The 12,030-nt window shown below is 44.9% G+C and overlaps 1 protein-coding gene across 1 annotated transcript; it reads left to right on the top strand.

The window, feature by feature from the left end:
- Positions 1-964: 964 nt before the first annotated feature.
- LOC104169517 (rho GTPase-activating protein 22-like) lies at positions 965-11,751 on the top strand (the record flags this gene model as incomplete). The annotated part of the gene is made up of 3 exons (XM_009710447.1): positions 965-1,164; positions 7,233-7,440; positions 11,619-11,751. Coding segments are annotated over exons 1-3 (462 nt in total), but the record flags the coding sequence as incomplete, so codon positions are not given.
- Between the last annotated feature and the right edge of the window lie 279 nt (positions 11,752-12,030).

The raw sequence follows: 12,030 nt of genomic DNA, 5'->3' as shown, positions 1-12,030 counted from the left end.
TGTATTTTAGTAACAGAAGCAGATGAGCAGCTGCAGGCAGGGATAACTTTTTTTTTCCTGCAGAGGCAGATGAAATTAGCCAAACTTGATAAAATTCCCCAGAAGCTTGGTGCAAAGGTTTTGGGTGGTGGCTGCTACAGATCTGCAGTCATAAAAGTGCATTTTGTAAATGGGATGGAAGGCTGACCTCTATAACTGCCTGGGGCATTGTGTGATAAGCATTTTTTTTTAACTACGAGCTTCTTACCCTGAGAATGGGAGCTGAGGGGGTGAATGTTTTCCTGCAAGTAAGTCCTGGGGATTGGTTCACATGTACGGAACTTGTAGTTCCTTCCCCTGCCAGTTACTCAGCTGAGCTATTCATTGTCAGGCAACTTCTCTGTAAAGGGCTAAAGCAGAGGCTGTAAGCACAAAAAAGTTGCACACGTCAAAGACTGTAGCTTTTCCTAAACTGTGTGAAACTTTCCCAACATGTCCCAGAGCTGTGGAGATACTCTTAGAGCATGCTAAGGCTAAGGTGGGGGGGATGTACCCCTCCAAAACAAGGTTTCTGTTTCTGGTGCTTTGCAAGCAGATCAGAGGCCAGACCAGGGCGCCAGGTTGCCTGCAGCACAACTAACATTGCCTGCATCAGGAAGGGATCCAGAGTGTGGCATACAGACAGCAACTGTTGCTCAGCTTTTCCAGCTATCTAGAATAGATCTGACAAGCAATTAGAGCATGAATATATTACAGAGCCGATGGGGGATGCCTTTGTTAAAACTTGTGACCCATACTTAGCTGCTGTTTACACTGGCGGCAGCTTCGAGGGTGGGCAAGACCCTACCTGCCTGTCTTTCTCCTCTTTCCTTCCCCACGCGGAGGGAGCTGGGGAGCTCTGCATCTCATTGGATATTTCAAATGCTTTCTGCACAAGTCATAATTAATGCCGAGTTGCGGAGCTAAGACCAGATGTGCTGCCGAGATTATCTCCCAGGGCAGATCGGCTGCTCTCCACTCTGTAGTGCTGGGTGAATGGAAAGCTGCCAGTGCTGGGACTCAGAATGTGTCTGATGCCTGAAGTCAGGACTTTCTTTCTCTGCCGCTCCTGCTGTTTGACACTGCCTGGTTTCTGCTTGAAGCTCAGCGCCTGTCATGTAGCAGAGTGCTGCACAAGAACAAGAGGTATGAGATTATTTTCCAGAGTTTAGATTTGTTGTGGTTTTCTTTTCCTAGAGGAAAAGCAGATATTTGCACTTAACCTCAGACAGAAGCTAAGAATCTAAAAAAGGAACTGGCTTTGCAAAGGGGGAAGGAGTGAGAAGGACCCAGTCTATGGCCAAAAATACTACTGGATGCCAAGCTAGCATTTGAAGATAGTTCTGGGGAGGTGTGCTTCTGTTTGCTTTCACATAGAATATTAAAATGAATGTATGTGGATGAGAGCAATTGACTGGAGGCTGCTCTTTGTGGGGAATGGGGTCGAAAGACACCAAGTTCTACCACAGACACATTTGTGTGACCTTGGGCAAGTTACTTCATCAGTTTCTCTAGATTCCTAATTATCTATTGCTTCCTTTCCTGTCCCCCATTATTGCATACTTTGTCTGACTGAATTGTTTAGTTGTTAGACACTATCTTTTCTTAGGCATGCACAGCTTCTAACACGGAACTCCTTTTGCAATTGCTGCTGCAGTATTTCACATTGTGCATGCTTGGGTGGGCCAGGGGAGGGGAAACAAGAGTTAAAGGTTTGTGTGTGTTTTGTGCTGCGGAAGCACATGCATTTCTGAATGTCTGACCATGATTTTTTTTCTCAGTGCTTTCATGTGTGAGACGGACAGATAACTGGGAGCCTAAGCATGAATGTGGGAAGGTAAAAGCAGACGCTCACCTGTGCAGGTGAGCACGTACACAATCTGTACATCCGTAAACTGCCTGTCTGTGAGGCACCACATGGACGCACGGGTGTATGTACTGCTGTATAGCAGCATCCAGGTGTGTGCATGATTATCTTCCCGCACATCTTTTAACGTGTGTGTACTAAGCTGTACATACAGCTGATGTAGGTGTGTCTGGACTTTTTTCACTTTAAGCACATATAGAGTCCTCAGTCGTCCTCATAAAGAAAATCTACTGAAGAACTGACTTTATTATCTCTCTCTTTAGTTTTTTTTGGTTGAAATCAGAGTTCTGATGAGGAAAAATGAAGCACGGAGCATATATTTTCCTGCCCACTACATGTCTGGACAGCATAGCTGAATGTATAGGCTTTGTATGCCTGGAGCTGGTGGGTGAGCTATTCAGGCCAGGACAGAGAGCCTGTCTGTGTCTTAGTCAGTACATCATTCCTGACTTGCTTTTTCCACAAAGAGCCACCTAAATCTTTAAAGAACAGAGACAGTTTGTTGGAGTAGAGGAAGGAAATTCTGTAGCTCTGCTAGCCCATTTTTTTTAGTATCTCTTGAATCTTTCTGAGATTAAAGATGCAGTCCCAGGCATGCTGCGGTTTTTTTCTGCTTTCAAACCAAACAAAAGGGCCTAGCTATAGATAAGAGTATGACAAGGAAAGTTAACCCTTGGGTTGCTAGTAGCTTTTGGCTTTATTTCTAGCCTAACTCTGTCTGGGAGTGTGACTGGATGGCACTGGCTCCCCTTCTTCTGAGTGAAGAGAAAGACTTTAATGTCTTCCAGCAGAATCATCAAATGGAGTGAAACGCTGCCAAGTTCAGTCTGAGCTGCGGCCCCCAGTGATTAAAAACAGGCTTGTGCCTTGAGGAGCCAGCAGATGAGGCTGTGTGTGACTGGCTCCACGTTAGCTTTTCCTTGTAAGGCAGGGCAGTCCCTGTCTGGCCTGGCGATGCTGTGATATCCTGGTAGTTTCGGGGACATTTTACTACATCAGTTTCACAAGCTCTTCTGAGACCTAGCTTGAAGTGAGATGAGCTTTACAGAGATAGCAGGACACTGCCTTCTCAGTCTGCCCTGTTTAGCCCTGGGAGACTGAAGTAGAGTCATCTGCTATGTCTCTTGCCAGTGTAGCTGTGAGAGCCCTAGTGGTAATTTTCTTGGGAGTGAACTTCATCAAGACCCCTAGCAGATGCCCAGATGAAAGATTTCTGCAAGGCCAGAACTGTCAGCAACTCCAACTTGCCTTTGACAGTCTCTTTCCAGCCCCACTCCAAAGATAGCTCTTAGCTTGCTCCTTCTCTGAACCCCAACACTAATTTCCTTTTCTAAGCCGTGGACAACCTCTGCAGCCACTGCACAGATGAACGATTTCTCCAGGGCCAGCTTTCCAACCTCACTCTAACTGCAACTCTGTGTTTTCTGTCTCTCAACTCCAACCCTAATGCTCTGACTGCCAAAAGACTTGGTCTGGGAGCAGTCTTTCTTCTGAGCAGCGGCTGGGGGGGGTCCTTGTCTATGGCTCAGCAAAAAAAATTAGGGGCTACGATAGAGAGAATGGAAAAGCATAGAGCTGCAGTGTAATTGGGGCTTCAAAGGGAAGGTTGCAGTTACTAACAGTTTTGGCTTGGGCAAAATATTTTGTCTGTGCAATGCTTGGTGACCTTGTCCAGTGCTTCCTGGGAAAATTAGGGTTCGTGGTTGAGGGAAAGGGAAGACAGATCTGAAAGTGGAGTTAGGTTGGAGTCAGGCTGCCAAACCAGGGTAGGCGGGAGCCAAGAGAACTGGGCTGGGAGAAGTCTTTCACCCTGGCAATGACTTCAGAGTCTTTTCTTCCCTTTGTCAAAAAAATACCTGTGAGGGCTGTGTGATCTCACCTGCACAACCCTTTGGCACACTGTCACACAAGAAGAAATCCACACTTGTGCTAGCTCCTTTCACTCATCATATGACAGGTAGATCAGCTTCACTCTCAGTCATGTCAATCTTGGTTTCATGGCTGGTTTTTCTTGTTACCTATCTGAAATGGTGTGAAGGGAGGTGAGCAGTATTGCAGTAGAAGAGTATTTCAGTGCCTTTTTTACCTCCAAAGATCACTGTTTCCATCCAGGAGAAAAAGGTGTTACCAACCTCCATGCCTCAGAAGGGGGAAAGACCAGAGTCCCCAGCATCTGGTTCTGCAGCAGACACCCATAGTAATGTTAATACTGTGCTTGTGAAAGGCCCATCTGCTGTTCCTTCTGAATCCCAAAGCAGGTTATCCTTCTGTTATCTTAGCGTCACATTCCTTAACCTCTGTGTCAACGGTCTCTGTTTGGCTGCAGTCAGCTTGTTACTCAGGATTCACTGACAGGTTGATTGTATCTACAGAAAGCTCCTGCTGTTGTGATCCAAGTTGACTGAGAAGGCAAGGACTGATGTTGCCTGAAATGTATTAGAGCGTGTTGCTGACCACAGACCAGGATAGGGAGAAGCAGACAAAGCTTCACCACTGCAAGTGGAGATTATGCGTGTAGTTGTTCTGTGTGTGCTTGCTTATGTGTGTGTCTGACACTGCCTTTGAACTTGCTGTGAGTTACTAGAACATGAGTTTCTGGAACAACAGTATCTCTGTGCTCTGTATCTGGGAAATGCCGAACATTTACCTCTTTCCCAGAGCGTTCTCTAGACAGGCCTTTTAGCAAACAGGACTGTGATTCAGCAAGTAGAGATTTGAGAAAATAGGGCTGCTATCCTGTAATTGCCTTGACATCTGCCACAGCTTGACCTCCCTAAACCTGTATGTCTTGCATCTAGAAGAGTGAATACCATGTATCATTTTAAGGAAAGAGATGGGTTTGGTGGGAGGAAGCCTGGCTCAGAGATTGATGATAGAATATGGATTTTTTTTGTCTCTGAGGTGCACAGCTTGGGGTCTGACCCAAGCTTGCTGTAACTAATGCTGAAGGACCTTGTTTGCATTGACCTGTGGCCCAGGATCAAACATTCAGGTCAGAGGAAGAGGGAGAAATGGTCACTAGCGGAATATCATGAGGGAGGTTAGACAGGACATGTGTTCCTGCTCAGCTTTTCACAGCTGAGGGGGCTGCACTGTAGCTTGCAACTCTTGTTACCTGGGTCATTCTTGAGTGTACTTACTATGATATGCAATGTTGAGAGTTAGTGCCTCATGAGCAGGATTAGCAGAGAGGCTGAGCCATGAACAGACCATGGAGAGTTTACTTTTTCAGCTATGACCTGGATTTGCAAGTTATCTGAGAAACTGGGCTGAAAAGGTTGTTCTTTCATGGCTGCCCAGCCTCTTTAAGTGCCCTGGAAACCCTTGGACAATGCTGAGCCACACATACCAAGCAATTCTGCTGTGCCCCGTCATGACAGCAGGGATTGCGTGATGACGTTACAAAGCAACCTGTGTGAAAACGGGAGGAGATTCCCTGTCCTAGAACGTGACTTCAGAGACACCCATCTTAGTGAAAATTCAAACAGATTAGAAACAACAACTAGTAAAACCTTTACTCTACAAGAAAACCAATATTTACAGTGATAAAGGTAAGTCACTCCCATGCTCCAGGGCATGCCCTCCTGCCAGGATAAGGAGGGAATTTCCTTCGAGACTTTGTGGCCCTCCAACTCTGATGCTGTAATACAGTTGTGTAGGCCGGGGTGTAAGAAGGTTTTTGTCTTCTAACGTATAACAAACTGGCAGGGAAAGGAAATTGGACTTCAGGATCCTTCTTGCGTGTTTCATTCAGGGAGCTGAAATGGATAGTGAAGGGTTTGTTTCACTCAGGATTTAGCAGAGTTGGACTGAATATAGAAAGCAGGTATGATTTGACATGATGTCTCCCATGAAGGACAGTGAATGATGGTTAGGAAACTTCTTGCCAGGAGTTATCAACCTCCCATCAGTGTGGCACTAAAATGAAAGTGGAAAATGTGGTTACTAGCAGGAAGGTAAGTAAAGCCTTAAGAAACAACCAAAATCCCCTGGCCTGGTATAAGCACATGCATGCAGCCATTAAGCACTACTTCTGGCTATTGGTTGAGAACACAGTGTAACTCCCATATTAAATGCTTTTTTTTCAGACCTGCAGCATTAACTGAGTGCTGAATGCCTGATCTAAAGCTCCTTAATATCAGTGGAAAGCTTCCTGTTGCTTTGAGAAATCTTTGAATAGAATTTCTTATCTGCTATACTCTGGTCTCATCTGAAATTGTGTAGATTCTGGGATTCTCTCACTTACTGAATTCTTATTACCAAAATATGGTTAACTTGGATGCTATCCTCCCTGCTATCCACCACACGTTTTAGGGTGCTTAGAGTTAAGGGTTCAGACCACAACTCAGTGGCTGTGCTTTTAGATGGAGCAGTCCCCTTGTGGCAGGGATTGTACTAAGACCTCTGGGTCTTACAGCCTGAGCCCCTTCTGTGTTGTCAAAAAGATCTGGTGCCAATAGTGGCATTCAGCAGCTGATGTTGACCGGAAACTCCAGTCTTCCCAAAGATAGAGACCGTGCTTCATACCTTGTGATATAGATCTACAGTAGATCTGACTTAAGAATTACCTAGGCCAGTCTGTTTTTTGAGTATCTGGTGCTTCCAATATTTTCAAGGTGCAAGAAGTGCAGTACAAACATTTTAGTAGGAAGGGTGATGTATTTTACATGCATTTTACTCTGTTTTAATTTTCATTCAGCAATTTTAATTAAAGGAAATGAAATAGAAATGCAAAGCCTGCAGGATGGTGGGGGAATTTCATAATAGCCAGTTTTAATGTTGACAACTGTATTCTGTCATGTTAACAATCCCCTGCTAGTGAGATTGCTACCTGTTGGGCTTTATTTGGCATTCTCGGGTCAGCAGGTGTAATGGAAATATAATTACTTAATCCAGATTCAGCATAGCTGCAGATAACCATTAATCATAGAATGGTTTGGTTGGAAGGGACCTTAAAGATCACCTGTTTCTCCCCCCCCTGCCATGGGCAGGGACACCTTCCACTGGACCAGGTTGCTCAAAGCCTCATCCAACCTGATCTTGACCATAATATGATATGAATATAATATAAACATAATCTTAAGCCCACCTTCCTTGTGTATAATGAAATATAAACTGGGTGAAGACAGAGGGTAGTTTGAAGCACTCTTAAGCAGGAAAAAAAAAAAATCACTCAATATAATTCTTGGGTTTAAAAATAATTTTATTCTTCTAAGTCTGTTAGAAACTGGACCTTCACACAAGTTCACCCCTCTGTGTGGAAGTTTCCCTCATTGTATGCCCTGAGCAGTAGCTCAAGGGGAGTTCAAGCTGACTCCCAGATGTCTCTTTTGCTCTCTGTTGTCAGGGATCTTTGGACAGCGATTGGAGGACACTGTGCAGTACGAGAGGAAGTATGGCCAGCGCTTGGCCCCACTGCTGGTGGAACAGTGTGTGGATTTTATTCGGGAGCGAGGTCTTACAGAGGAGGGGCTCTTTCGGATGCCTGGCCAAGCCAACCTTGTCAAAGATCTGCAAGATTCTTTTGACTGTGGGGAGAAGCCCCTTTTTGACAGGTGAGTTGACAACACCAAATTCAGGCTGGTTTATCTGTGGCATGTAAAGTCTGGCAGGGTTGGCCTTGCAGTGTCTATCCTAGTTTACACGTTCTTTCCACACCATCATTCTCTTCATGTAAAGTGCCGCTGGGGCTTTCTTTGCATGGCGCTGGGTGCAGAGGCCTTCATTCAGCTAAGTGCTTGAGCAGAGGGAGAAATTGAGCCCATTTACCTAGATGAGGCTACTCCAGTGTTTCAGCCTAAGCACATGTTGAATGAAATGCATTGCTACATTTGGGTGTGGTATACCTGGCGGTTTGGATCCCACCATAGAAGTGGATATGATAGAGGTGAATTAGGTGTTTTACTGCTTTCAGATATTGCATTCGCCCTTGCTGCAACTACAGCGAATCTGCCTAGGGGCAATATCTTGACTCTTCCCCTTCGTTTGTCACAGGTTTCAGAATAGTCACCATCATCTCACATGTTTTCCATGGCTGTTACGTGTGCAATGTATAGAGTTGGTCAACATGTTGTAACAAAGCACTTTCTGACCCCAGAAGAATTCTTGGCCAAAAGGATTATTTTTTTTTGGTCCATAATTTCAGCAGCGGAGTTGGAACATTTATTTCAAAACTGAATATATCTTTTGATTTTCAACAAAACTTGAGTCAAATGTTTCTGAAATAAAAACAGCGATTTTGCATTTTTCTTCCGAGTAGAAAAATGTTGATGTAATCACTCCTTGCCTGGTACAAAGATGTGCTAGCTGCCTTTTTGTCCTAATGAGCATGCCAATGTCAGGGAAAAGCAAGGGCCAGCTGCTCCACCAAGCAAGGTAACCCAGGAGCCAAGTGTGGTAACAACGCTGGCAGAGGCAGTGACACAGTCCAGTCATCACCAGGCAAGTCCATAGCGATGGGGCAGGTCCAAGATCAGCCTAGGTAATCTGTCCATGAGTCAGGGTCCAGGTTAATGGTCTGTAACCAGGCACAGATATGGCTGTGAGGCAGTGGGAGTTGTAGCTCAGACACAGGATAAACAGTACAGGCACAGCTTACTATCAGCTCCCATGGGAAGAGTGTCGGCCCTGGCTCAGAGCACTCTGTCCAAGCTCAGCAAGGGAAGGAGGACCGCTCTCAGCTGTGCTATCTCAGCATTGGCCCTGAGCCCAGGCAGTCAAATCATCAGGAGGATGGATGCTCTCAGGGCCCTTGCAGCCAAATCCTGTCCATACTCTATAACTAACATTTCCTGCCCTCTCTCCTATATACATGCTACCTGGAGTGAAGGTCGGCATTGTGCCAACCTAAACAGTGCTTTGAGAAATGGGCCTTGACTCTAACAGAAACCTTGAACTCCAGGGATATTTGGATCTAAGGCCATTGTGTAGATCTGCACCAATCTCTTATCACAGGTCCAGAAGTGGGATCAGATCTGGGATCTTGACCTGGAGACCTGGTGTCATTTCTTGCTGGAACTCACTAGCACCACTTTGCAGGTGCTGCAAGCAGCATCTGTTATATTGCCAGCACATTAACCTAGGGGATCACTTCCCCTGGACGTGCACCCAGTCTCGATGTTGCCAATAGCATCCTTGCCTATTGCTGCAGGAAGAGCTAGCACTCTCCTGTGTGGCCAGCACAGTGTTTGGTCTCATCCTGGGAAGAATATCCTTAGAGTTTATTGGGAACATTCTTCTAATTCTTTCCTCCCCTCAGCTTCCCAGACCACCCATCCTCCTTTCTTTGATTCTTAACCACAGTCAGTGTTTGCTCCCTAAATGAAAGTGTCAAATATTTAGAGATCTTTTCATGAAAAAATAGTTTTAAATCTTCAAATTGTCTCACTTCCTCTTTTCTTAAATAACATCTCTGTATTTTTAACTGAATGTCTGGGTGTTCTAGTTCGGAATTAGAATTATCTTAATTCATGTGGAAGTGAACAAAATTATTTTGGAAAAAACTCGTATTCTGGAACAGGAGTATCTATGGAAGGAATTAATTAGGAATGACAGTTTCACTTTCATGTTTTACCTGTGTCTAATCCATACTAACTTCCTTGTCATGAAGATAAGCCAAGCCCCCCCCCCAGCATTTTTAAAGCAGAAAGCACCTTTATTTCCATAGGCATTTGCACTGGCTAAATAGATCAGTGCTAAGTCTCACCTTTAACAGAGGCAGTAAAGATCACCATGAAGGAATGCCTGCCTTTTGGGTAGTTGATTTGATATGTGATAACTGAAGGTTCAGTACAGAATTAAAGGAGGCAAGCTAAGGGGTACCTGAGTAGTGTGACAATAGAGGGTCCCCCAGTCATTGCCTTTTGCTCTTTCTACCATGTCTGCTGCAGCCTGTAGGCCCAGCTCTCTGGTCTTTGATGTATATAGTTACAAATAGCAACAAGGGAGGGGCAGTTACACCCAGGCTAAGCGAAATGCTTCTCCTCATAGCGAGCATAATTTTCTCTATGTATAACTAAAACTATCCATGTCGGGCCTAGGATACCTAGGCAGTGGCAGATATTTTCTGCAAGTGTGCAATCCATATGCATCTTTCCAAATCAAGTGCAGTGATAGGAATATCCTTTTTTTTTTCCTAGTTGGAGTCAGTGCTTTTAGATGTCTTTTGTATCTACAGTGATCGAGATGCTAGACCCTGCCTGCCCCATGGTGGAGCAGACCTCTGTGATGACAGACAATTACAATATTTATTTTTTAAAGGCTTGCTTTTCCAGTTTGGGTTTTAAATGCATATGTATATTCTCATGAAAGGCCAGCTGTTGCTGTTATGGAAGCACCTACAGCAGTCTGCTCCTATTGCACTTCTATGCCACTGAAAGTTTGGCTGGATTTCACATGGCATTGTGCATGCAACAATAACTGCAGCCAGTGGACCCGAAGCTGTAGTCTGGGCTCTGCTTCTGAGTGATAGTCATATCTACCATCCATGCCTGAAACTCCATGCTAAAAAAAGAAAAGAAAAAAAAAAAGAGGAGGAGGGTACTGGCCTCATTTGTAAAGCATTTATAAACAACTGAAGAAAACCACCATGTGGAACTGTGGTATTCTCAAATATGATGGAGCTGTTTAATAGGAATAGCATTATCAGAATTAGTAGCAAGTGGTAGCTGCTGGCAGCTTCCTCTTATTATTTTTCTGTTTTGTTTTAGCTGTGTGTTCCAGAAATGCTGAAAAATATACTAGGCAGAAGAGATTCAGCTTTTAGATAGAGGTGAGGATTTGAAGCTCTGTTGTCCCATGGTCACTAATGTGTTTTTCTCAGAGTTCTTTAAAGACTGTCAGGGCAATGGTGGGTATTGGGGAGCTGGTGACAGAATCTGTTTAGACTTCGAACAGTCGAAACATTTGAGGAGGTCATCTGCAAAGATTAACAAAGTTGTACAACAGGAGACTTATAATGAGGGAGAGGTATCACCATACATCAAAGGCTGAGTAGGAAATGGAAAGTGAAGAACAGATGCATCTTCATTATGGGCTCTGACTCCTCAACTCCAATTTAAAGCAAAGCAGAGGTAAGAGGAAAAAGAAGTTCCTGGAGTGGGAGAGAAAAACTGATATCTCAGCATAACACATGGGCTAGGAAATGCCAGGTACCCCAGCCTGGGGGAGGACATGTGACTCACAAGCCAGGCAGCCATGCCAAATGGTGATAGAGGACCTGGAGGAAATACAGCTTTCTCCATTTTTTTTCCTGAATGATTGACTAGGACACTTGAGAGCCTGGCCCATCAGACACAGGTGGATGCTGGCTGAGGAGAGTATGAGGCAGGAGGGATCAGCGAGAGGATCAAAGGTTATGTTTGATTGCATGAGGATGCAGAGCTGTTTTCAGTGCTACATGGTCACTGTACACTTGCCTGGACTGTGTTGCTCACGTTTCTGATCCACATTGGCTGAGGAACCACAGCATCACCCTACCTTAAGCAGTATCATGGGCATATCCCTTCTGCTGCCTGTGTTGGCTGAGATGCATTTATATCTTGACAAAATGGGACATTTCCCTTGTTCCCAGGTAGACCCTCCTGCCTAGTACAAACATGTGGCAGAACAGCTTCCTTCCATGTGCCTACTTTGCCTGTGTCCCTAAGAGGGACCTTGATGCAGCCCCAATGAAAGGCATCAAGCTTTGGGGTAGTGTGGGTTTCTAAATTTCCTTCCCTCTTCTTTATTCCAGCAACACGGATGTTCACACTGTGGCATCCCTCCTGAAGCTTTACCTTCGAGAGCTGCCAGAGCCTGTCATCCCCTTTGCCAAATATGAAGACTTTCTTTCTTGCGGACAGCTACTCTCAAAAGATGAGGGAGAGGTCAGTGATCCTTCTAATCTGCCTCCTTCTACCTCGAAGGTTCTTCCCAAGGCTCAATGTAGTACAGCTTTCTTCTCATCACTCTTCAGTTCTGATTTAAATCAACGAAGTTCCTGGGAACCTTCCCCTGAATTTTCATGAAGCTATGAACTGGGCACTAGTATCACAGGCTCCTGCTTGAAGCAGGAGATTTTATGAAGTCAGTCTTGTAGCCTGGTGCTTCTTTGTTCTGAACAAAGCTGTTCTGTGGCATAATCAGCAAGAGATGCAAGGTAGGAG

This window comes from Cariama cristata, unplaced genomic scaffold (genome assembly GCF_000690535.1).
Source record: "Cariama cristata isolate BGI_N322 unplaced genomic scaffold, ASM69053v1 scaffold28071, whole genome shotgun sequence".
Taxonomy (NCBI): Eukaryota; Metazoa; Chordata; class Aves; order Cariamiformes; family Cariamidae; genus Cariama; species Cariama cristata.
Note: the sequence above shows the minus strand (reverse complement) of the source record. Positions and strands in the feature narration are given on the sequence as shown.